We start from the raw sequence: 27141 nt of genomic DNA, 5'->3' as shown, positions 1-27141 counted from the left end.
CACGAGCCTATCACAGTCCCACATGTAACACTCTGTAACTCTGTGATTTTTATGGGTGAGTAAGCAGACTTGGGGTGGACATCAATCTTTAGTCGATAACAGTTTAGTAACAGCACTTTTGATTCAATTCAATTAAATTCATTTATTTTTCTAACGCCCAAAATCACAACAGTTGTCTCGAAGGGCGTTCATGTTTTGGTTGATGGGGGAAACCGGAGTACCCGGAGGAAATTGATACAAACTAATAGCAAATTGGTATGTTTATTTTACATATTGATTGCATAATGAGCCATTTAGAGTCAAATTATAGAAGCCTAGATCTACATAGTTTATTGATATTTGAATATTTATACCTTATTGATGCAGCTGAGCCTTTAGTACTGTTGTTATCTATGGAATTATCATTATGCATCTAGAAACATATGAGACACTTACTAAACAAAATGTACCTTCATGAAGAGATACTTAACACTGCGCCGGTCCGACAGATGCACTTATAATACAGCCTCATGTGTCACAATCGTTCCCTCAAACACAGCCGAGAGCTCACAATCAGCTGCAAATCAAAACCACGTCTCTCCTGAAGAATCGTCCTGTGTTTCCCTGAAGCAGATCCAGAACAGCCACATGTTCCTCCACACACACACAGTCTCATTATTCCACTGATGCTGCTGCTCCTTCATAAACGCACAGATCACAGACCAGACGTCTCCTCGCTGCCCCGGCCGCTGTCACTCCTCTGCTCCGTCTGGATCCTCCATTTCACACAAAGTAGCTCTGAAACTAGCTCATGTTTGATTAAATGACGATCCGTATTTGTAACTAATATTGGATTATTACAAACACAAAGCTACAAACAATAACTTGGTGCTAAAGTGAGTTATTTTAGTCACTTGTGTTGAAAGCTGGTGCTGTTGTTGTCGCCTCTTGCTGCACATGCACACTTACAAAAACTCTCGTCAGACGTACAATTCCCATGGATCTATAATATGGGTTTATTCAGCACTGTTTGAGTCGGTCCTCAATAACACATGCACAATCCTCCAAAACAGGAGTCTCAAACATGCGGCCCAGGGAACAATTGCGGCCCACGAGACAATATTTTGTGGCCTGTGAGACAATATTTTGCAGGACAATATCAAAGTTTAATGTTAGTGTGGCATTACCATGTTGTGTGGAGAACGTTCCACCAAATCTGTAAACCCCAAACACACATGTCACTCGCGCTGTGTGCTCCCGTCACAAAACATTCAACAATAACGATAACAATAATATCCATAAAATCCACAAGAACTGGCATATTTCCTCACATATGTTGAACAGCGATGATGTTTGAGAAGATTTTTACAAAGATTTTCACCCTGACTCCCCTCAGGCCCTCTACGCCATGGGTGGGCACGATGGAGACGTGAGGCTGGAGACGGTCGAACGAAAAAAAAAACAAAAAAACAATTCCTCTAGTGCTTTTCTCAGCATCTTTTATTATTTTTATGCACAAATTAAAGGTTTTCTTGGAATATTTATTGAGATATACTCATTAGCAAACACTTTTTGGCATTTTAATTTTAATTTCTAACATATGTATTTCAATAGTATATATTTTTTTCCATTACCATGGCAACATGCTTGCAAATACGGATGTTCTCATTGCCTTTTTTGTTCAGTATTGCAAGACGGATGTCCGTGCCATATTTGATTTGTCTGCAATAAACAAAATATGGTGGCATCTTTCAAAGTTTCAAGGGGTCACTGTAGAACAGTTTTATATCATATCTATACAAGTTTAACATCGCTATGTTCAGGTCATCAATGCACACAAATTGGGTCTGGCTCAATTTGACATCATCTATGAGAAATACACACATTTTTATGCTTATTCTTATTATAGCAAATTCTCACTGGTTTGTGGATTTGCCACACCCACATTTCAGATTTCATCAAAAATCTACACATATTTAATTGGACATGGTTCTTGGTTTAACCAATTTTCAAGTCTTTTGGAAGACATTCCAAGGTGGAGATGTTACAAGTAAGACAAGTACAATTTTGGGTCATATAGTTTTTACTCATCATTCCATGTGGTATTGTCATGACGACTTTAATTTTTGTAGGTTTGAAAACATTTGGCCTCTTCTTCCATTGGCAGTTATTTTGACTTTTTAAGGGGATGCCACGGAAACCTTTTTCATCTTTTTTAATTGTGCTTTTGGATTACTCCTTCTGTTGGGAAAATTGAATTTTAGGCCAGGATTAATGTAGAGCATCTATTTAGTCTACAACAAAGTCCAGAACTCTGAACCCAATTCATTTCAATGACATATTTTTTATGGTACCACGGAAACATGGTTGCAAGTAGATGTATTTTCTCATTGGCTTTTTTGTTTAGTTTGCCAAGCCAGATGTCCATGCCGAATTTCCAATGTTTATGACAAAGTAATTTTTTTTTATCCAATTCAAAAGTTCAAGGGGGCGCTGTGGAGCAATATAATGTCTGACCTATGCAAATTCTATATGTATGTGTTCAGATCCACATTTTGAAAAAAATGTATATTAATGCCGGGAAATAAGACACTGCATGTGTGAGTTACGCGCACTTTAACACTTCAAAATATTGTTTTTTTCTTTGATTGCTGGCCACACCCACATTTTATGATGTAGAAAAATCCAAGACATTTCCTTATAATCCCACATGGGTCTACTTCATTTTGACCAATTTGGAAGTTTCTTGAATGAAAATCCAAGGCGCAAAAAATCCAAATGTGAGAGGTAAAATTTTGAAAAAATGGGGTTCCGCCCACAATGGCCGACTTCCTGTAGGGTTTAGGGTGGGGTCATAATATAATTTTTTACTTATCTTGACATCTTCTATGTTTGTACCAAATTTCATTTGTCTACGATGAAAAAGGTCTCTCATTGCCGCAATGTATTTCAAATTTTGAGGTGGCGCTATTGAGTCATTTTGAAACATTAATTTTTTTGAACATCAAAATAATTAATTTTTCACCAATCTTGAATTTTGGGTCCAATAAAATTGACTTTTCGTTAACGTTCAGGGGGTCAAAAGTGGATTCAAAGTGCCTACCAAAATAATAATAATAATAATGGAAACGCATTTTCCACCCATTATTTTTCTCCTAAACCATAACAGCTACAGTCATGTGACTTTCTCACATTGTGCCCCATCACAAATAAGGCCCCTGTGAATTTTTTCACACGTCCACAACAAATCGATTGTCTTCTATTAATTTTTGAAAATGAAATTTGAAGAGGGCGCTAGAGAGCCATTTTGTGAGAGAGTGCCTTGATTTGCATATCATTGCGTTCAGCTCACAAATGTGCATAAACGCTGTATTAGCGTTTTCCCAACAAAAAATGCGTGAAAGAGAAATATTTTTTTGAAATATTCCAAAATTTGCGATTTTGTTGAAAATTCACCCTGACCACACCCAAAGTCATAATCAAAATGTAATTGATAATCTTTAATCACACATGGGTTTAGTGGGATTTGGCCAAATTTGAAGTGTTTGTGATGAAAACTGTGCGAGAAAATGTCCTGAATGTGAGGGTGTGCACTTTTGTCGTTCCCGGGTTTGATCCAATATGGCCGACTTCCTATACATTTTAGGGCGGGGCCATAATATTATTTTTGTCATGTCCCGACATGTACTATTTTTTGATGTGAGTTTCAGATTTTTACGTTGACTTTTTTCCGAGTCGGGCTCCCATTGGCCCCATGAAAATCAAAGTTTGAGGTGGCGCTACCGAGTCGTCTTTCGTTATTTTTTCTCGGGGTCTTTTGTGACAATTAGAGCTCGTCGAGTTCTAATTTTTGACACCACTCACTGCCATGTCGGGGCGTGTTTACTACTTGATTTTTGCCATTTTCCGGGTTTCGGACGCGGTTTTAATGAGTCCCTCGCCGGGACGGAGTCCCAGGCTCGGGCCTAATAATAATAATAAGAAGAAACCCAGGAAGAACAATGCCCCTCCAAAAAAGTCAAGAAATCTAATGGGAAGTTGCCTGTTGGATTTGGAAGTGACATCATCACTTTAACAGCTCCATTCAAAGGAAGTCTGCCTGGTTTTGCCCCATTAGAGTTTTGTAACAAGTTCAGTGTCTAATATTCTCAAACCAAGATGGCGACTGCATCAAATCAGTTACTTGCCCCTGAGCTTTTCCTCTGTTTGAAATGCCATGTCTGTTTCTGCTCCATATTATTTATAATATATTAAGATAGACACTGTATAACTGGAGGAGTTACCTTCCACCTGGTACACCTCACACTCGATCAGCTGAAGGTCGTTGCCGTGCATTTCATCAGGAGTGAAGGCCGTGTAGTATTGTCCTGGATTACTGTGAACAGCAGCGCCTCCATTCATCAGAATCAAACTTTTTCCAAAATATGGCCCTGAGTTACCGACCATTTTGACAGCATAGTTACTGTAGGTGGTGGGATATTTGAGCAGAGCATCTCCTTTAAAGGTAAAGAGAAACGCCTTCTGGTCGTTGACATATTGACCAGTCTGACTGAAGGGGGCGCTGGTGTACCCTCCGAACACGTGTCCGGAGCTGTTGTATCCCACAGAGATGGAGGGTCCTCGGGCGTCACAGCGCTGATGGAACGCTGCTCCAGTGAAGCCGTGGATGGAAGCTTTAAAGAGCAGCTTCAGCTTCACTCTTCCTTCCAGCTCACTGCACAGCGCCCTCTGCTGGACACTTGTCAGGTTGGAGTTCATGACTCTACGCGGCCTTCAGGACCTTCAGAAGAAAAGAAGTTAAGTCATTTCAGATGAATATTGTGATTTAAAATGTCCAAATTATAACATAAAGATCCACGAGTGTCACAGATTATAACTATAGAGCAAACACAGGCACAATATGGCTGATTTAATAAAAAGAGAATGTCCTGAGTTTTAGCTGAATGTGATATTGTTCTACAAAAGTCACATAATGACTCATTATTTATATTCAGTTCTTGTTTCTGAAATAGAAAAACCACTGGCTTGGCAACTTGTAATTATTATGTTCAGAGTAATTTGCACCTTAATTTTAGCCTTTTCTTTAAATCAAATCAATTCAGCAATATAGACTTTTTTTAGAGCTATAATCATGTTATAGTGGTTTCCCCTCATCATTTACTCGTCTGAAGTTGTGTTTGGAGTGATTCATGTTGGGGTAATCTTTAATCGACTACTTTCAAGACGTCATTTTGTCAATCTACCCCCGTTTACACCTCCCCCCGTCCACGCCCAGTGACCACACACTTCATTATCATTATCTTGAATGAATGTTTGGATTTTATTGGCATTTACACCATTTATGACATGAACCTGTCCAAGAGCTGAAGGTGGAAATAATAAATCCAGAACAAACACGTGTCTTTATGTAGGTCCATGTTTTTGGTGCATTGTTCCTGATAAATAAATAAAATAAACCTCAGCCTTTTCAGCAGCTCTCAGACAATAATAAAAATACTTTTACTTTTCAGTCCAGTTCAAACATGTAGTGAAGTACAGATACTGCTCTCAAATGTACTCAAGTAAAAGTAAAACGTATCTACTTTAAAATGTATTTAAGTAAAGTACAGACAGACCGACCTGAAATCTGAACTACTGATACTTAACTACAGAACTTTACTGTTTTTACTTTATGTTCCACCGCTGCCCAAATGTAAAGCAACAACAAAAGCAGGTGAACCATTCACCTTTAAACAGAATAAAGAAACTTTAAACACGAGCGCGTTTGGATCTTTTGAGTTCACTTGTTTTTCAGGTCAAATCTGTCTCTGCTTTAAAAAAAAACATCGTTACAATAAAACTTAATGCTTTTTAGTGAAATATTAAGTGAAATATTAAAGTATAAACGCGGTGTTACCTGGTGTGTGTCTGCAGAAGGAGCAGGATGAATGATTCACGAATACAGAGAAAACGAAACTGACCAGAGCCAAAGTAAAAGCGGATGTGCATTTCAAAGTAAAAGCGGATGTGCATTTCAAAGTAAAAGCGGATGTGCATTTCAAAGTAAAAGCGGATGTGCATTTCAAAGTAAAAGCTTTAGAACGTGATCTGGTGATATTTGGAAAAGTCAAGAATTAGCATCTTATTAATCATATAGGCTATTTTTGTATTAAAAAAAAAATATATATATATATATATATATATATATATATATATATATATATATATATATATATATATATATATATAATTTTTTAATAAATAAGTAATGTTTTATTTTGATTATTTTTACACCCAGAGCTCTCAGTTTGAACCGTTTTAAACATATTTTATCCTTGTTTTTTGTGTCATTAGTCTGTAGATAAAGGAGCTCTCACACTGGCCTCTGTCACATAAATAATCCATCCATCCATCCATCCATCCATTTTCTTCCGCTTTATCCGGGGCCGGGTCGCGGGGGCAGCAGTCTAAGCAGGGACTCCCAGACTTCCCTCACCCCGGACACGTCCTCCAGCTCCTCCGGTGGGACCCCAAGGCGTTCCCAGGCCAGCCGAGAGACATAGTCCCTCCAGCGTGTCCTGGGTCTTCCCCGGGGCCTCCTCCCGGTGGGACATGCCCAGAACACCTCCCTAGGGAGGCGTCCAGGAGGCATCCTGAGCAGATGCCCGAGCCACCTCAGCTGGTTCCTCTCAACGTGTAGGAGCAGCGGCTCTACTCCGAGCTCCTCCCGTGTGACCGAGCTCCTCACCCTATCCCTAAGGGTGCGCCCGGCCACTCTGCGGAGGAAGCCCATTTCAGCCGCTTGTATCCGCGATCTTGTCCTTTCGGTCATTACCCAAAGCTCATGACCATAGGTGAGGGTAGGAACGTAGATTGACCGGTAAATCGAGAGCTTCGCCTTCCGGCTCAGCTCCTTCTTTACCACAACGGACCGATACAGCGACCGCATCACTGCAGACGCTGCACCGATCCGCCTGTCAATCTCCCGCTCCATCCTTCCCTCACTCGTGAACAAGACCCCGAGATACTTGAACTCCTCCACTTGGGGCAGAGACTCACCACCCACCCGGAGAGAGCAAACCACCTTTTTCCGGTCGAGAACCATGGCCTCGGATTTGGAGGAGCTGATTCTCATCCCAGCCGCTTCACACTCGCTGCAAACCGCCCCAGTGCTGCAGGTCCTGGCTCGAAGAAGCCATCAGGACAACATCATCTGCAAACAGCAGAGATGAAATCCTGTGGTTCCCAAACCAGACCCCCTCCGGCCCCTGGCTGCGCCTAGAAATTCTGTCCATAAATATAATGAACAGAACCGGTGACAAAGGGCAGCCCTGGCGGAGTCCAACATGCACCGGGAACAGGTCTGACTTACTGCCGGCAATGAACACAGCTCCTGCTCCGGTCATACAGGGACCGGACAGCCCTTAGCAAAGAGCCCCGGACCCCATACTCCCAGAGCACCCCCCAAAGGACACCACGAGGGACACGGTCGAATGCCTTCTCCAAATCCACAAAACACATGTGGACTGGTTGGGCATACTCCCATGAACCCTCGAGGACCCGATGAAGAGTATAGAGCTGGTCCAGTGTTCCACGACCAGGACGAAAACCACACTGCTCCTCCTGAATCCGAGGTTCGACTATCGGTCGGATTCTCCTCTCCAGTACCCTGGAATAGACCTTACCGGGAAGGCTGAGGAGTGTGATTCCCCTGTAATTGGAACACACCCTCCGGTCCCCCTTCTTATACAGAGGGACCACCACCCCGGTCTGCCATTCCACAGGTACTGTCCCCGACCGCCACGCGATGTTGCAGAGACGTGTCAGCCAAGACAGTCCCACAACATCCAGAGACTTGAGGTACTCGGGACGGATCTCGTCCACCCCCGGAGCCTTGCCACCGAGGAGCTTGCCAACCACCTCAGTGACTTCAGCCAGGGTGATGGACGAGTCCGCCTCTGGGTCCCCAGTTTCTGCTTCCTCCTCGGAAGACGTGACAGTGGGATTGAGGAGATCCTCAAAGTATTCCTTCCACCGCCCGACAACATCCCCAGTCGAAGTCAGCAGCTCTCCACCCGCACTGTAAACAGTGTTGGTGAAGCACTGCTTTCCCCTCCTGAGGCGTCGGACGGTTTGCCAGAATCTCTTTGAGGCCGTCCGATAGTCCTCCTCCATGGCCTCCCCGAACTCCTCCCAACCCCGAGTTTTTGCCTCTGTGACTGCCCGAGCCGCGGCACGCTTGGCCCGCCTGTACTCATCAGCTGCCTCAGGAGTCCCACGAGCCAACAAGGCTCGATAAGACTCCTTCTTCAGCTTGACGGCATCCCTTACTTCCGGTGTCCACCACCGGGTTCGGGGATTGCCGCCGCGACAAGCACCACAGACCTTACGACCACAGCTACGAGCAGCCGCATCGACAATAGAGGTGAAGAACATGGCCCACTCGGAGTCCATGTCTCCAACCTCCCCCGGGATCAGGGAGAAGCTCTCCCGGAGGTGTGAGTTGAAGACCCCCCTGACAGAGGGCTCCGCCAGACGTTCCCAGCAGACCCTCACAATGCGCTTGGGTCTGCCAGGTCTGTCCGGCTTCCTCCTCCGCCAGCGGATCCAACTCACCACCAGGTGGTGCTCTACAGCTCAGCCCCTCTCTTCACCCGAGTGTCCAAGACACGCAGTCGGTGGTCAGATGACACGACAACAAAGTCGATCATCGACCTCCGACCTAGAGTGTCCTGGTGCCACGTGCACCGATGGACACCCTTGTGCTCGAACATGGTGTTTGTTATGGAAAAGCTGTGACTAGCACAGAAGTCCAATAACAAAACACCGCTCGGGTTCAGATCGGGGAGGCCGTTCCTCCCAATCACGCCCCTCCAAGTGTCACTGTCATTACCCACATGGGCGTTGAAGTCCCCCAGGAGAACAACGGAGTCCCCGGTTGGTGCACTGTCTAGTACCCCTGCCAGGGACTCCAAGAAGGCCGGGTACTCTGCACTGCTGTTTGGCCCGTAGGCCGACACAACAGTGAGAGACCTGTCCCCGACCCGAAGGCGCAGGGACGCGACCCTCTCGTTCACCGGAGTGAACCCCAACACGCAGCGGCTGAGCTGTGGGGCAATGAGCAAGCCCACACCAGCTCGCCGCCGCTCCCCGCGGGCAACGCCAGAGAAATGGAGAGTCCAACCCCTCTCAAGAAGTTGGGTTCCAGAGCCCAAGCTGTGCGTGGAGGTGAGGCCGACTATATCTAGTCGGTAACGCTCAACCTCCCGCACAAGCTCAGGCTCCTTCCCCCTCAGCGAGGTGACATTCCATGTCCCCAGAGCTAGTCTCCATGTCCGGAGATCCGGTCGTCGAGGTCCCCGCCTTCGACTGCTGCCCGGATCTCTTTGCACCCGCCCCTCATGGCTCCTCCCGCAGGTGGTGGGTCCACGGGAGGACGGCCCCACGTCGTTCCTTCGGGCTGGGCCCGACCGGGCCCCGTGGGGAAAGGCCCGGCCACCAGGCGCTCGCTGGCGTGCACCCACCCCAGGCCTGGCTCCAGGGTGGGGCCCCGGTAACGCCAGTCCGGGCGACGTAACTGGCCTTGATCTTTGTCTGTTCATGTAGTCATCCCCAAAGTCAGGACACACACTCATGGAGAGGCCTCTTTCCAGTTTTATGGCCCCCGTCTATGGAACAGTCTGCCAGAGGAGGGCCGCAGAGAACATTCAGGTTTTTAAAAGCAGGCTCAAGACCCATCTTTTTAGCAGAGCTTTTGACTAGTATTTATCACTTTAGTTTATTTCTCTATTTATTTAGGCTTATTTAGGCTGGCTAGTGTGTTTATGTTGATATTTCAATTTCAATTTCAATTTAATATTTTATTTCATTCATTAAAACAAAACAATCCGCATAACTGCATACAGTATTACGGCTTTTGTACAATTTTTGTTAAGTGAATGAAAGGGCACAGAAGGAAGCAAAAGCTTATAATATCTGCCCCTCATCAACTCTGACTCTTATTCACTACATTATACAAAGTCAAACATAAATGTACAGCTAATTTACCAAAAAAAAAAAAAAAAAACAACAACAAAAAACAAACAAAAAAAAACACAAAATCATCCTGTCACATATCAGTTATATATCTTCTTAATAATGATAATTTCAAACTTTTCTTAAACATATAAATGGATTTGGATTCTTTAATATTACTTTCTAGGCTGTTCCAAAGACTGACTCCCTTGATTGAAATACATCTTTCCTTTGGTTTTGTTCTGAACACTGGTTTAGAAAATACATCAGTTCCTCTTAATTGATATCTATTTTCTCTCTTTCGAAATCTATTTTGCAACTTCTCTGGTAACACTTTTTGATGAGCTTTGTACATGGTTTTAAGAATGCCATATTCCACCAATTCGTTAAATTTCAACGTTTCTAACTGAATAAAAATTGGATTTGTATGTTCTCTATATCCACTTCCATTGATAACTCTAATAGCACGCTTCTGCAACAGAAAAACTGGTTCAATGTAGGTTTTACAAGCACTTCCCCACACGTCAATGCAATATGCCAAATATGGAACGATCAATGTGTTATACAATAAGAACAATGCATCTCTGTTGAGAGACTCTTTCACCTTGTGTAATACGGCTATGGTTTGTGATACTTTTGATCTTACTTGCTCTATGTGGGACTTCCACGTCAGCTGCTCATCAATCATAACTCCTAAAAAACGAAATGTACTTGTTCTTTCTATCTCTAATCCTTGTGTGAATAATCTTACCTCTAAATCTTTCTTCTTACAACTAAAGACCATAAATTTAGTTTTGCTAATGTTTATAGATAGCTTGTTAGCATTGAACCATTTTAATATTTTTTGAAACTCATCTTCTACATTTTTTATAACCTCATTTATGTTTTTTCCTGAGTAAAATAATGTGGTATCATCAGCAAACAAGATGCAATTTAGTAATTTTGATACAGACATAATATCATTCACATAAAGGAGAAAAAGTACTGGCCCCAAGACCGAACCTTGGGGTACCCCACACGCTACTTGACGATGTTCTGATTTTATGTTGTTAATTTCCACAAATTGATAACGGTTCGTTAAGTAACTTGTGACCCATTTGTGTGGTACACCTCGTATACCATACTTGTATAACTTCTGTAATAATATTTCATGATCTAGAGTATCAAATGCTTTTTGAAGATCGACAAAGATACTAACTAAATATTGTTTCTTGTCCATGGCATTAGTGATTTCTTCAGCCAGGTCCATTAATGCTGTGGCGGTTGAATGATTGGAACGAAATCCATGTTGGTTCTGACTTAAAATTTTGTATTTTCCAATAAATTTATTTAATCTGCTAACAAATAGTTTCTCTAAAATTTTTGAGAACTGCGAAAGCAGTGATACAGGTCTATAATTTGAGAAATCATTTTTATTTCCTTTTTTAAAAAGTGGAATGACTCTGGCCACTTTCATGTGATCTGGAAATATTCCTGTGCTGAATGAAAGATTACATATATATGTGAAAGGCTCAATAACAACGTTTATCACTTTCTTGATCAATAACATATTAATATCAGTGTAATCATTAGATTTTTTATTTGGACAATTTTGAACAATTGTCAAGACTTCATTTGCCTGCACACTCTCCAAAAATATACTGTTTACATTATCAGCTATTGCTCCATCATTGTTGCTTTCTTTTGGGATATTGTTTGATAAATTTGGGCCAATGTTAGAAAAGTAATGATTAAATTCGTTAACAATTTCTTCTTTCCCAAAAATATCTACATTATTTTTTGTAAAATAGTTTGGAATATTTGAAGTTACCTTACCTTTTTGCAAGACCGTGTTTATTATACCCCATGTATTTTTTATATTGTTTTTGTTCTCATCCAATAATTTGGTGTAGTAATCTTTTTTTTGTCTTCTCATAATTGATACAAGCTTGTTTTTATATTTTTTATACCTAACTTCTGAATCTTTTGTTCTCAATTTGAGAAATCTTCTGTAAAGACAATTTTTCTTCCTACATGCGTTTTTCAATCCGTTTGTCATCCATGGATTAAGAGTATTTTTCTTATCGTGTGCACATATTTTTGTAATTTTGCAGTTTTTGTCATATAAATTGAGAAACGTTGTCATGAAAGCATTATAAGCACTGTTTAGATTATTTGTATATACATGATTCCAATTTTGTTTTTCAAGGTCTTCTCTGAAGGCCTCCAGAGCCTTACTAGATTTATCTCTTATTAGCATTGCTGTTACATCCTGCGCAAGCTCATCAAAACACAATTTTTCACAGATAATAAATACAGGAAGGTGATCGCTCACATCTGCCATAAAGATACCACTGATAATATCACCATGTATATTTGTATATATATTGTCTATGATAGTCACACTATGACCAGTAATACGAGTTGGTTTAGTTATCATCGGGCATAGACCAACTGTTTCCATATAATTCCGAAAGATATTTGCTGCTGCTTGATTTCCCAGGTCTATGTTAAAGTCACCACACAAAATAACTGATTTGTTAACGTCCTCAAACATTTCAAGGATCTGATCTGTAAATAAGTCAACACCAGCCCCAGGCGGTCTATACACACAACTAATTAATACGTTTTTCCCATTATCATTAATGATTTCTATGGTAATCAATTCCATCAAGTCACTCCCAGTTATCGTTTTTTGTTCAACCAGTTTACATTTTAGATTTACATCCACATAGAGGGCAACACCTCCTCCTTTTTTATTAACCCTGTTTATATAGAACATGTTATAACCATCAATCTGTACTTTATCAATATGTGTGTCCTTTAACCAACTTTCAGTGATAGCAATTACTTTGAAGGCGTGTTTAAAATGATTGAACAGCTCTTTAATTTTATCCAACTTATTTTTCAAACTTTGACTATTGAGGTGAATGATGGAAAGTGCTTTATCTGAGACCTTGTCTGTTCTGGTGTTAAACTGCTGAACTGTAAAATAATGACTTTCTCCAGGTGTTAATAACTTATGTGCGACATCAGATTCAATATCATAGATTTTATCTTCCTCATTTGTGTCAATATTAATGTCCATATAACTATTTAATGTGTTTTACGTCCACAACTGTGTGTATCCAACCTTACTTCTCCTTTGGTCCATGTTGACAGTCCTTCTCGGCCGTTATCTTCCTCTTTCAATGTCCGTTTTTATACTTCTCAAGTTCTTTCAAGTCCCTGATCATCCTTGATGCTCCATCGTTGTCTCTTATCCACACATTGCCATTACGTGTCCATGTCCCAGTTATTTTCCTCTGCTTTCTCAACAGTTGATATCCATGTTTTACTTATGTTTTATTTACTTGTTTAGCTTTGACTTATTTTATTTCTTTTAATAATTTTAGATTTGCCAGTGTTTCCTCTGAGGAGCCCTCTGCACCGGGAGCTGTGGTTGGCTGTGGCTCGTGGGCCCTGGAGGTTTGGTCTTGACCTCATCTCTTCTCTGGGCCCTGAGCTGGTGTCACTCCTGGAGCTCTGTCCTGATTGGAGCATAGGTCACTCCTGGAGCTCTGTCCTGATTGGAGCATAGGTCACTCCTGGAGCTCTGTCCTGATTGGAGCATAGGTCACTCCTGGAGCTCTGTCCTGATTGGAGCATAGGTCACTCCTGGAGCTCTGTCCTGATTGGAGCATAGGTCACTCCTGGAGCTCTGTCCTGATCCTGTAGTGTTTCAAGAAATTACTGAGGTAAGAGAGAAAAAGTATTTGAGGAAAGTACTACTCAAGTAAGAGTAACTTAAAGAGTAACTGTCAGGACATAACTTCTGTTTTATAATTTTCCCACTTACTCACAATGGGAAGAGTAACCACAACATTTACTCGAGTACTGTTACTTCAATACAACTATTATTCAAGTAAAAGTACGCTGCTAGAAAATAACTATTTTTTTAAAGTTACTTATGGCCCATTCATGTTTTGTGTGATACTTGAACCTCGACATTTGAAACTTACCTGATGCTTTGTTAAATTACCGTCTGTTCTTGAGATACTGCAATTAACTCTGGAGATATGATTTTTGTGAGTGTGGCCCACCCCTGTGTAACACCATGTGACAAGAAAACACAGGTATTACTGTTTCATTTATAATAATAATGTTGTGTCTTTTTCTGTCTGTGCAGTTGGTGATTCTCTTGAACCTGAGACAGGGCTGTGTGATGCCAATTGTTCTGGTGAGAATTTAAAGTCATGATATTAAAACTTTCAAACTCCATTTTGATATTAAGGAATAGACTCAACTCAATACTGATTCTGATACCACAATGATAATAAAAACACTATTTATTAACACAATACAATCTGATTTTAACTCTAAATGGTACCTTCTTTAACTTTAACTTTAAATCAACTTTCTTTCATATTCCCAAATTTCCTAAGGTTTGTCTCCTGTGTGTGTTTTCATGTGTGTTGTGAGATTACCCTTTAGAGAAAATGATTTATCACAGACAGAACAGCTGTAAGGTTTGTCTCCTGTGTGAATTCTCAAGTGTCTTATTAAAATGCTTTTTAAGCCAAATTTCTTTTTACAAACTGAGCACTGGTGTTTCTTCCCTGCAGCTCGTTCGGCTGGTCCTGACACGTCCCCATTGTCCACAGTGGCTCTGGTCTCTGGTGCAGACTTGTGTTTGGGGTATAGACTTGAGTTTGGTGCAGTGGTGCTTTTGTCTCTGCTCTGGACTTGGTTGTAGTTGTCTCCATCTGCCTCTGTCTCCATCTGTGCAGCTGAAGAGCTGATTGGAGCACTCCAGTCTTCATCACTGTCAGTGTCAGAAGAGTGCTCCGTGTCTCCCTCAGTCTCAGGGTGGACATGTGTCTGTGAGCTGATGTCCTCTCCCTGTGTGTCCTCTCTGTGGACATGTGTCTCTGAGTTGGCGTCCTCTCTGTGATCACGTTCTTTTCGTTGAAGCAGTGAGGACTCTTCTGTCTTCACACAGCCATCATTGGACTCAGGGACAGACCTGAAGAAAATAAAATCTACATGAATCAAAAACAGTTTGGAACAATTGTCCTCTGAGGAGACGTCAGTGTCTGTGTCTGCATAAAGTATTCTTATGTATAAAACCTGCTAACCCTGTTCATGCGATTCAATTAGCACTTTATACTTCTGGCTGTTCTTAAATGTCCCTGAATTCAGATGCATTTCTAATCTGATCATATTTTATAATAAATTGTGTTGAAAGTGATGGGACTCACACTTGCAGCTCCTCTTCCTCCTGTTTGTCGTGCTGTTCTTCTGGCTCCTCTTTAATCTGTGGAGTCTCTGGGATTTCCTGTTTCAGAGTGAGACCAGGACTCAGAGAGGACATGTGGACACCTGCAGGAGACAATGAGCAAACAAAGATGATAATTACTTACACAAACATATGTATTATTTGTCTATAAAGTTGTACATTTAGTCCAAATCCAAACTTTTTGAGATCAGGATTGTGTCGTCACACAGAATATTTATGACTGAGGAGTCCGTGGACGCCTACCCCGTGCGTCCTGTGCGGAAGAAATTTGGGCACCCTAAATAAGGCCTTGCTCCACTTTCGCAAGACGCACATGGCCAGGAGGGTGCTGCTGCTGTGTAAAAGGTGCGGGACGTCGTGTGCAAAGGTGACCAACTTGGCAGGCCATGTGGCTGTGTGCTGGGCGAAGCGGGGCCCATCGCCTAGGGGAGGCGAAAAGAGGTGCAGCCATTGCACCAAGACGTTCAGGAGCCAGAGGGGACTGTCGCAGCACCGGCTGAGGGCCCACCTGGAGGAGTATATGGAGGGAATAAGGCAGGAGCCGGGCCACTTGGGAGGAGAACGCAGCAGGGCGGCAGAGGCTAGGGAGGAGACGATGAGGAGGGAGCTGGGGCGAATCTTTGAAGAGGAGCCTGAGCCGTTGGAGGAGCCTCACGATGGCCCGGGTTTGTTTATGGAGAGGAGCGGCCAGGGGAGGATACTGACGGCGAAGGAAGTGAACATTGAAGCCTTGGCCTTCGTCAAGAGGATACGGAGGAGGATGGGGCTAAGGGGTTGGAAGCCGACGAGCCGCTCTCACCGCCAGGGAGGGAGGAGGGCCGGCTACCGCCGCCTACAGATATTTTGGGGGAAGGACAGGAAGAGAGCGGCTGAGATGGTCCTGGAGGGAGAGTCAGAGGGGTGCACCATTCCCATCAGCGAGGTGACGGCCCACTACAAGGGGATATGGGGGAGGAGCATCGCCGTGACATCGCTGGGAGGGTTCGGACACTTGCCACTGGCAGATAACGCACCCCTGAGGATCCCGGTGACTGCCGAGGAGGTAAGTTTGAGAGTTTAATTAATGGTTAATTAGGACGGTGAATGATTAAACGATACGAAGTAAGAGAGTAGAATCAATGATTATGTTTGGTAAGATTCACATGTAGACCCTGTTAATGGAAATATAAGTTTTATTTGGGAGAGTTCATCAGAATTGACATTTATTCTTGAATAAATGCAAGAACCAGAGACTGGTTTGTTACCCCGGCTGTAATTAGTTGGAAAAATGATGTTGTAAGAGCAGTTATAAGGTTAATTATGATGAGTTGCTGAAAATCTATAGTTAAGTTATCTATGTACGCTGAGGATAGTTGAAGAAGTTTATTAAGAATCGTATAGATAAGATTAATGAGTAATAGAAACCTAATAATAATTTTGAGCCGACGTTATAATTGTTCATAGGTCGTACTTTATTGGTAATGGTGCAGGGTTAGTAAAAGAGCTACTAAAGCTTCGTGAGACTCATCCAGTTTACGTTCATAATATCAATACATGTTACTCAGAGGAGTATGTGAAGTACGTGTATAGAAAGTTGTACAAAGAGGACCATAACATTTTGGAGATAGGATGAATTGAAATCATATAGAGTTTATACTGATAAGAGTATTAATCTATTAATGATACATGTTAACTTAACTGTGGGTGTGATGTCATCAATTTTGGAGATAGAATCAGAGGAGTGAAATGTAGTTCTAGTCATTGCATTGGGCTCAGTTGTAGTAAAGATTAATTCAGCTTGTAACTAAAGGTTTCTTTTGAATTTACAGGTCCAGGCCACACTGGGCAAAATGAACAAGAGAAGCAGTCCCGGGCCGGACGGCATACGGCGGTGTCATCTCACTCTGGTGGACCCCATGGGGACGACGATGGCGGCCATGTTCAACCAGTGGTTGGCCAGCGGGGTGGTGCCCCGGGTGGTGAAGAAGAGCCGGACCACTCTGATCAAGAAGTCAGGGGGAGGGGATGGCTCGGACATCAGAAACTGGCGCCCCCTGACATTGAGTTCAGTACTGCTGCGCCTATTCTCCCACTTGGTGGCAAAAAGATTAATGGAGGCCTGCCCGGTGCACCCCAGACAGAGGGGGTTCATAGAGGGACCGGGGGCCTCCGAAAATATCACCGTTCTGGATGGGCTGATAAGAAACAGCAAAAAGAATAAGGCGAACTTGGCTGTGGTATTTGTGGATTTAGAAAAGGCCTTCGATACCGTCCCCCATGGCCTAATAAAGGAGACATTGATGAGGAGGCAGGTGAGCCCGAGGACCGTGAGGCTCATCACTAGTGCGTATTCCGGTGCACGCACTACGGTGACGTCGGCGGGTTGCCCCTCACCTCCCATAGAGATCAGGGTGGGGGTGAAGCAGGGGGACCCCCTTTCACCTTTGTTATTCAACCTGTCACTGGATCCCCTCCTTTATGCCCTGGATAGGTACGGGGAAGGCCTGGAGTTTGGGCAGGACCAGCACGTCACCTCAATGGCCTACGCGGATGACCTGGTGCTGGTGAGTGGCAGCTATGAGGGGATGGTGAGGAATCTACTCATCTTGGAAGCCTTCACAAAGAACTGGACTGGCGGCGAACCCCACCAAGTGCACAGGGGTCTGTCTAACGAAAGAGGGAAGAAGGATGGTACTGAACGGTGGACCGCAGTGGAGGATAGGGGGGAAGCCGATAAGGTGGTTGACGGAGAGGGAGACGACAAGGTACTTGGGTGTGGACATAAGTCCTTGGACAGGGGTGTGTCCAACAAGGGTCTTGCCAGTCCTGGACGAAATGATAGAGCGGGTGACCCGGGCGCACCTGAAACCCACACAGCGGCTGCAGATGACCAGAACTTATTTAATACCGAGGGTGCAGTACGCTATGGACTATTCGGGATCCAAGGCCTGCGACCTCAAAGAGGTGGATGTCAGGGTGAGGAGGGCCGTGAAAGGGTGGCTCCATTTGGAGCCCTACACCACAGATGGTTTACTGTACTCCAGCTTTGCGGACGGAGGCCTGGGTCTGCCAAAGTTGGAGACACAGATCCCCGCAACCAGACTGAGGAGGCTATTAAAAATGTTGGCCTCTCCGGATGCCCTAACCAACGAGGTGGCCCGGATGACGGGACTGGAGCAGCAGGTAAGAACCAGACTGTGTCTAAGCTGGTTGAGAATGCAGTAAAGTATAACGTGTTAATGAGAGTAGGAGGGCGTGGGATAATGGTTCCACTGAAATGCTGAGTCCAGAAGGTGTGTGAGTGGAGACGGTAACTTAGAATGAATCTATGTACTAATTTAATGCCCCCCCCTCCCCCAGGTGAAGCGGCTGTACCGAGTGGTGACGGGCAGGGAACCGCCAGAGAACGTGGATGAAATGGACCACGGCTCGCTGACGGCGAGGGCACTTAAGGACCGGGAGTTTGTGAAGTGGGCGGGTCAGCTGAGCCATGGGAAGGGGGTGAGAGTGTTTAGGAGAGATAAGACCTCCAACTTTTGGTGCAGCGACCCCAGAGGCTCAGGACTGAGCGAGCCAGAGTTCATAACAGCCCTGCAGCTCAGGACAAATACCCTGGTAACAAAAAAGGGATACGGAGAGTCAGCCGAGGCCACACCGTGTGGATTGTGTGGTTACGTGCCCGGGACAATGGCCCATGTCATAGGAAATTGTCCTGAGATGAGAGAGAACCGGATGCGGACACACAATAATGTGTGTCTGAGGTTGGTAACCTTGGCGGAGGGGAAGGGTTGGAGAGTATGGCGGGAGCACCGGCTCACAGCGGGTGGAGCAACAGGGGTACCGGACCTGATTATGGTGAAGGGGGAGGTGGCCCATCTTGTCGACGTGGCCGTCTGCTTTGAGCAGAATAATGATACATTAAGTGAGGCAGCGGCCAGGAAGGCGAGAAAGTATCGGCCTTATGTGGACGCCGTGAGGGAGTGGCTGAAAGTTAGCAAGGTCACGGTGAGAGGGTTCCCCATGGGAGCGCGGGGGAAATGGTACAGGCCGAACGAAGCCATCCTGGAGGATATCGGCCTGTCCAGAGAAGGGATCAAGCTAAACAGTAGGTCGTTCGTTAAGGTGGCCCTAGGGGGAACGATAAAATTGTGTAGGGCCTATAAGAAGTTGGTGGCGAGTGTTTAGCTTGTGAATAAGTGTATGTTGAGGCAAGAGATTAAAGTATGTAAATAGTTAAATTGTTGATATAAATAGTGAATGTTGTTTAATTCATTTTTATAGTAATTGTTGTTCCAGTTTGTTATAATCATTTGTGAACGTTAATATCTTATTCATTGTTATGTTTCAGTATTGTAAATAGTTGTTAATAATTAATGTTTAGTACTAATTGTTTTTGGTGATGTGTTATAATGATGATTTGTGTTCAATTACACATAAATTTAATTATTGTTGCTGAGATCTTCTTGTAATGTCATTACCTACTGATGCATTCACCAGTTACTGTGGATGTCCTAATAGGGTCAGACTTATGAAAGTTGGGACAGAAAACCAGGATGGTGCAAGGGTAGAATCTACAACTATATTAGAATGGACACTGTATAAGGCTAAACTAAACGGAGTCAATCCGGGCGCCGGAAATCGCATTCAGGAGGGAAGCACAAGACGCGAAAAACCTAAAGTTACTTGGGGGCAGCGTACAAGGCACCGCCAATGTAGATCGTATCATAAGTTGATGAAATATAGTTGAATTACTTCCATGTGTGGGGCTGTGAGGGTGGTTGCACACAGAAAGTCAATTTTGTAGCAGTCAAGTCACGGGAACGCGCATTTGCTCCGGAGCCTGGAGCTCAGACCGGGCGGGGCTCAACCGCTCTCACCGCTCAGAAGCGTCTAAACTCGGGCACCCGCTCCGACCGCTCCGCGCCAGACAGAAGTCAGAACGACACTAGAAACATAGCAAATTTAACTAAAATACATCATTTTAACTAGACAAGGTTGTCTGAAGATGTGAGACACATGCAAGCACCAGTTTCAAGTCCAACTTATTGTACGTGTCACAATTCATACGAGAACGCGCATTTGCTCCGATTCATGGAGCTCAGACCGGGCGGGGCTACAACACTCTCTCCGCTCAGAGGCGTCCAAACTCGGGCATTCACTACGACCACATAGCACGCCGGCAGAGGTCAAAGCGTCACTTTAAAGTGTAGTAATATCTCACAATACATCACTTAAAAACTAGAGTAATACTTACCTGAAGATGTGAGGCACGTATAAGTACCAGCCTCAAAGTTAAAACTCGTTTTACACGTCGCTGAGAATACGGGAACGCGCATTTGCTCCGAATTATGGAATTCAGACCGGGAGGGGCTCAAACATTCTCACCGCTCAGAAGCGCTAAAGTTCAGTTATATATTTCAACTAAACCGCATACTCACGGCGGTCAACATCGTGTAAAAGTATAGTGGTTACGCACTACATTTAATAATACGGTGTACACAACTATACGTACCTAAAGATGTGAAGTACAAAAAGAAGCCAGTTCTGGGTCAAACTCATAATACATGTCACTGATTGAATAAAACAATGTCTAACTAGTGTCTTAAATTAAGAAAATACGGGGAACTATGGTTAGTTTCGCCTATGGGTTAAGCAGGCACAAGTCATGCAAACACAGCAGCCAATGACCCAGAGGAGCCCAGACCAGTTTGACGCAGTACGGAGCGCAAACGTTCTGTCTACAGAAAAAGGTCATTTTCTTCTTGATTAGCAGATTGTGTTAGGAATCACAGTGGAATTAGTAGGAAAATCAGAAGCGTATGTTCGATGTCAAGTTTGACCACGGATTACTCAATCCCTAACAGTCAAAGTGCGTTAGAGTTGAGAGCCACTAGCCTCAGCACACACGAGGTCAGGCTGAGGCCTAGTCCGGAACATTAGGAAATAAGAGAAGTTAGAAAAGGTTGATACACTACCGCATCCTACCTAACTGTCTCGGATTGATTATGCATTAATGTGAATCGGATAAGTTAATAATGCACATTTGACAAGATTATCTAATTGGCACAGAGACGGCTAGTGCGTCGAAGCTAACGGGCTAGCCACAACAGGCTACAATTAGGGGCTACCTCCTCCGACCTCCGTACATCAAAAGGAAGTAATGCAATGAAGTAATAATCAGTGAGAAGAGAGTGGTCAATGAGAGCTACTAATGATGTTTGATTTGCCCACAGGTGGAGGGAGCCGGTCAAGGCATGAAGAGGCAAATTGGTCAAGTTTTGGCTCACACCCAGTGAGAGCGAGGAGAAGGCCACAACCAGAAGGCAGCTAGACCAGTGAGTTCAGCCCTAAAACAACACCGACAATCAAAGCAGAATGGACCAGGGAGAATCGACTCCACTGGTGCTGAGGGCTCTATAAGCAGCACACTAAGAAGAGCCATACTGCATTACAAAAGGACACACATGGCCAGGAGAGTGCTAGGTGGCCAATTAATAGGATAAAATGTGAGAGGAGAGCCCATCCCAACGACTAAGGAGGGCACCAGACACCAATGGACAGCTGATGACCTGCCCTTGAGGGATCCTGCGACTACCGAAGAGGTCAGTTTGTGTGTCTACTAATTGGACAGTTGAGACAGTGTACTGCTAAGAGCTATGAAGATGAAAAAGGCAGGAAATTAATTGTAATTGGCAAAATACTCATGTAGATGTTGATAATAGTAACTACAGAACGTGATTGGGAACGTACTACTGATTGATCATTATATTATTAGAAACGAATGTAAAATAAATCAGAACCTGGTTGTAGCTAAGGATAAAGGGAGACCGGACAATGAATGATGAAGGGCTAAACGTAAGAAGGTAGAATAATTGATTATAGATGGTGAAGTTATCATGTAGACGTCGTAGATGGTAGCATAAAATAAATTAGGGAGAGTACATCAGGATAGAATATTTTCCTGAGTAGATGCAAAATTCAGGGGCCGGTCATTACCCAAGATGAGATTAATTTGGAGAAAGTATGCAGCGGGAGTAGTATTTAGGTTTACTAAGGTGAGTTGGTGTAAAAACTATATATAAAATATCTATGTGCATGGAGGAAAATTGATGAACTATTAAGAACCGTAAAGATAAGATTTATAAAATATTAAAAACCTAATAATAATTTTAAGCCGACGTTCTAATTGTTCATAGGTCATACTTAGTTGGTAATGGTATAAGGTTAGTAAAAGAGCTACTAAAGCTTAGTGAGAATCATCCAGTTTACATTCGTAATCAATACCTGTTACTCAGAGGAGTATGAGAAGTACATGTATCGAAAGTTATACGAAGGGGACCTTATAATTTGGAAATTGGATGGATTAAAAATCTACAGTGTTTACTGATTAGAGTATTAGTCAATTAGCGTTAGATGTTAATTTAATAGTGGGTGTGATGTCATCAATTTAGAGATTGAATCAGAGGAGTGAATTGTAATTCAAGTCGTTACATTAGGCTCAGTGGTAGTGAAGATTATTTCAGCTTGTATCTAAAAGGTTTCTGTGAATTTATAGGTCCAGGCCACACTGGGCAAGATGAAACAGAGCAGCAGTCCAGGCCGGACGGCGTGGGGAGGTGCCATCTTACTCTGATCGACCCCATGGGCGCAAAGAAGACGTCAGCATTCAATCAGTGGATAGCCAGCGGGGTGGTTCCAAGAGTGGTGAAGAATAGCCGGACAACCCTAATCAAGAAATCCGGGGGAGGGGATAGTTCGGACATCCAGAACTGGTGACCCCTGACTCTGAGTTCAGTGCTACTACACCTCTTTTCACATTTGGTGACTAAGGACCGACGGAGGCCTGCCCGGTGCACCCGAGACAGAGGGGGTTCATAGAGGGACCGGGGGCCTCCGAAAACATCACAGTTCTGGACGGGCTGATTAAAAACAGTAAAAAGAATAAGGCAAACTTGGCGGTGGTGTTTATAGACTTGGAGAAGGCCTTTGACACCGTCCCTCACGGCCTCATAAAGGAGACTGAAGAGGAGGCGGGTGAGCCCGATGACTGTGAGGCTCATCGCCGATGCGTACTCGGGGTCACGTACCACGGTGATGTCGGCAGGTCGCCCCTCTCCTCCTATAGAGATCAGGGTGGGGGTGAAGCAGGGGGACCCTCTTTCACCATTGTTGTTCAATCTGTCGCTGGATCCCCTCCTTTATGCCCTGGACAAGTACGGGGAAGGCCTGGAGTTTGGGCAGGACCAGAGCGTCACCTCCATGGCCTATGCCGACGATCTGGTGCTTGTAAGTAGCGGCTATGAAGGGATGGCGAGGAATCTGCTGATCCCGGAGGCCTTCACTGAAAGGACTGGACTTGCGGCGAACCCCACCAAAAGTACAGGGTTCTGCCTGATGAAGGAGGGGAGAAGAATGGTACTGAACGGTGGACCGTAGTGGAGGATAAGGGGGAAGCCGGTCAGGTGGTTGACGGAGAGGGAGACAGCGAGGTACCTGGGGGTGGACGTAAAACAACTTTCTCCAGCTAAACTCAGTCATAGTCTAAACCAGGACTAAACCAGGTCTAAACCAGGTCTAAACCAGGTCTAAACCAGGTCTAAACCAGGTCTAAACCAGGTCTAAACCAGGTCTAAACCAGGTCTAAACCAGGTCTAAACCAGGTCTAAACCAGGTCTAAACCAGGACTAAACCAGGACTAAACCAGGTCTAAACATGTTGAATCAGTGTTTGTTTTGTGCAGTTAAAACCTGATCTTCCTGAAGATGTGACTCAGACCAAAGGTTTAAATCCAGACTCTGTTTTTCTGTGACTGAGAGGTTTTTATTCTGCCTCTTCTGTTTTAATGTTGATTTTATGATGATTATTTGTGACTATTTCGGTTTAGATTTGTTGTATTGTGATTCTCTCTCTTATTCTGTAAAGCTCTTTGCGTTACTTTGTGTGTGACCTGTGCTGTACAAATAAACGTGTAAGTTCCATAGTGCAGCTTTAAAGCACATGTTTGATGTTTTATCGTGTGTCCTCCTGCAGAGAGCTGGCAGTCGGGCCTGGAGCACAGCCCTGGTCTGGTGTCTGTGCTGGTTCTCTTCTGCCTGGTGGTGGCGCTGTGTCTGGTGGTGCTGCTGGTGCAGTGTGTCCAACACATCAGATCCATGTCCCGCTTTGAGAGGCTCCATGACGTCCCTATGGTGAGACTGACACCTGCTTTTTTACAAACTCAAAATAATAAAAGTGACAATTTTACAAGTAAAAACAAGAACTCATTTCAATTCAGTCTATTTTTATTTAAATGAACAAATAAATGCACTGATACTCAAGAGGAGGCAGTAAACACAGTCCCATTTTTAAAAACTTTAAAAACAAACTTCTGCAGGAGGTGGAGTACATAGATCTGACCAGAAGAGGGAGCTAAAGAGCTACTGTAATGATCAAGCACATGATCCCAGATACTGCATACTACAGTACTGCATACTACAGTACCTCACAGTACTTCACAGTACTTCACAGTACTTCACAGTACCTCACAGTACCTCACAGTACTTCACTGTACTTCATTCAGTAGATCTTTCCAAAATGTAACGTTTATGTTTTGAACAAAATAAGTTGTTGAATCAATGTTTGGATGTTTAAATTGCTGCTTTAGGAGGAAAAAATAATCAAAATAAAACAATGTATGAAAGTGGGCTCGCCTCTTAACAGATCTGACATGTAACCGTGGCCGACGTGTCAAAGCCTGATCTCGTCTCTTTCTCTCAGATGAGTCGGTCCTGGTTGGTCCTGGTCGGTCCTGGTTGGTCCTGGTTGGTCCTGGGATGGGAGACTGCAGTGAACACCAGGGGCCACAGGGGGCAGCGGTGGCTCTAGTGGAAACTGTTGTTGTGTCCTTAGGCAAGGCACTTGACCTACATTGCTTAGTCTGGATGTGGAGTGTGGGGCTGTGTCCCAATTCGCCCACCTGGCCTTAGAATCACCATTGGAAGGGCGGTTCGAAGGGCAGTGACGTAATTTCCGGCGCGACAAGGGCTGTCCCATTTCAACCCACCCGACTGAATGCGGCCGACAAACCTGCCCTTCCCTTTGCACCGTTTCCATGGAGATCGGACGTAACCGGAGCGTGCATCCGTGCACACACAAGAAAGAAAAAAAATGGAGAACGTACGTAAGTACACGTTTAAATGTAAGTACTGTTTAACGTGGGTTCAACTGGTTCAACAGAGCAACATGAAACTGTTAGAATTAAATTCAGATCTGTATGAGGCCACTCATAAAATAGTAAAATAGAGTTTACAGTTATCGCTGTGTAGCTGTAACAATGAACGAATTATCGTTTGCACTTGTATATTTGTGTATTAATCGTAATGTTTAATATTGTTTTTATTTAAGAATATTCTTTTGTCTTTAGGGAGCAAGGAGCAGACGGAGGAGTTTATCCGTCTGAGGGGGAGAATTCGCACCTGTTCAGTGGGGCCAAATACTCTGCTCAGGCGGCGTGGAAGTAAGAGCAAAAACACTGCAATATACACACATAATATAACAAGGACCCCAGAAATACATAAAAGTTGCTCTTACTGCGAATTGAATACGTTTACATTTGTACATATGTGGATAGTAATGACTTAAGATGGATTTCTCTCTTTCATTCCCGTCTTATCCACAGCCTGTGCTTCTGTGAGCAGAAGTACAGAAGAGGCTCACTGATGGCCCTGAAGATGATCTGAGGTCACAGTGGAGAACTAAACGTACCTGTTTTTCAGTAGACTATAGCTCACACAAATGTGGGAATTGTTCATTTGATCATCATCAAAACTACCTTCTTTACCAAAGAAGACTCAAAAATATCTTAAACACATAATGAATTACATAAATGGAATGATAGAATGTGCTGCATAGTAACAGAACAAATGTTTCCAATAACTGTAGGAAATCTAACAGTGTAGTAGAACATTCTGATTGTCAGTGCATTATAAGCTGCTGTATTATAATTGGGTAAATTGAGAATGTTTTTCTGTATGACTCAGGACAATACTGCAGAAGATGGGCCTGGAGGTCACCCCCCTTCAGGCCAAGAAAAAGTGGGAGAACCTCCAGAAGAAATATAAAGTATGTACATGATCTGAATGTGTACTGTTTTCATTTGTACTTATAAACCATTGTGTTAATGTTGTTTTCACATGTCCTGTATTAACATTTGTTCTGTCAAAGGACTGCAAGTACCCAAAGAGCGGCGAAGGTGTGGCGGGGAACGCCACGGCTGAAACTTGGCCCTGGTTTGTGCCCATGGATGAGGTGTTGGGGCAGAGGGCCTCAATCAACCCCCCTGTCCTCATCGCCTCTGTCCCTGAGGACACACCAGGGCCAAGTACTTCCTGGCAGACGCAGCCGCTGGAGGAGGAGGAGGAGGAGGAGGAGCAGCAGCAGAGGAGACAACCACGGAAGAGGAAGCGGGAGAATCCTATGCTGCAGCTCTACAGGGAGGACCTGTGTATGCAGAGGGAGCGGGATGAGAGGGATCAGGAGGAGAGGGAGGAGAGGAAGCAACGATATGAGAGATTATTTGGTTTATTAGAGAAACTAATTGAAAAAAATTAAAGAGTTTTGTTTTGAAACTTTTATGAGTTTTTCTTGACAAATATTTACATTCACACACATTGGCATGTGTTAAACAAAGGAAAAGTAAAATAAAGTACTATTTAGAATTTATTAACGTAATAACTAAAGTACAAAAGTAACAGTCAAAATGCAAATGAATAAACCTGAGTGAGCCAGTGCCAGGTTTTAATCATGAAGACACACTTCCAGGGACCTTGGCAGTGCTAATCAACCTTCTCTGCCTGGACCAAATTGACAGTGCTGAGATTGAGGTCTTCATCTTCTGGCTGGTACGTGGGGCCCTCACACCGGGTGCTGCTCCACTGTCCACTGCATCGTTCATG

General features: G+C 43.8%; 2 protein-coding genes across 2 annotated transcripts; one reads left to right on the top strand and one right to left on the bottom strand.

Annotated features, from left to right (window-relative positions):
• Positions 1-4215: 4215 nt before the first annotated feature.
• Positions 4216-5915, bottom strand: LOC117393630 (MTOR-associated protein MEAK7-like). Its single transcript, XM_033991621.2, has 2 exons — positions 5876-5915; positions 4216-4750 (listed from the first exon to the last, which is right to left on the bottom strand). Exon 2 carries the CDS (start codon positions 4735-4737, stop codon positions 4216-4218), a length of 522 nt encoding a protein of 173 aa, XP_033847512.1. The 5' UTR covers positions 4738-4750; positions 5876-5915.
• Positions 5916-24168: 18253 nt separating this feature from the next.
• LOC129457425 (uncharacterized) lies at positions 24169-26797 on the top strand. The gene is made up of 5 exons (XM_055232484.1): positions 24169-24396; positions 24965-25363; positions 25611-25703; positions 26227-26308; positions 26411-26797. Exons 2-5 carry the CDS (start codon positions 25299-25301, stop codon positions 26795-26797), a joined length of 627 nt encoding a protein of 208 aa, XP_055088459.1. The 5' UTR covers positions 24169-24396; positions 24965-25298.
• Positions 26798-27141: the final 344 nt, after the last annotated feature.

The sequence above is a fragment of the Periophthalmus magnuspinnatus genome, unplaced genomic scaffold, assembly GCF_009829125.3.
Source record: "Periophthalmus magnuspinnatus isolate fPerMag1 unplaced genomic scaffold, fPerMag1.2.pri scaffold_48_arrow_ctg1, whole genome shotgun sequence".
NCBI classification, from domain to species: Eukaryota; Metazoa; Chordata; class Actinopteri; order Gobiiformes; family Gobiidae; genus Periophthalmus; species Periophthalmus magnuspinnatus.
Note: the sequence above shows the minus strand (reverse complement) of the source record. Positions and strands in the feature narration are given on the sequence as shown.

What these genes read in the sequence shown, in the direction of transcription:
- LOC117393630 (XM_033991621.2), bottom strand. Translation starts at nt 4,737, where the DNA reads ATGAACTCCAACCTGACAAGTGTCCAGCAGAGGGCGCTGTGCAGTGAG.
- LOC129457425 (XM_055232484.1), top strand. Translation starts at nt 25,299, where the DNA reads ATGGAGATCGGACGTAACCGGAGCGTGCATCCGTGCACACACAAGAAA. An exon ending in AAAGAAAAAAAATGGAGAAC is followed by an intron (nt 25,364 to 25,610) that starts GTACGTAAGTAC and finishes TTTTGTCTTTAG; the next exon opens with GGAGCAAGGAGCAGACGGAG. An exon ending in ACCTCCAGAAGAAATATAAA is followed by an intron (nt 26,309 to 26,410) that starts GTATGTACATGA and finishes GTTCTGTCAAAG; the next exon opens with GACTGCAAGTACCCAAAGAG.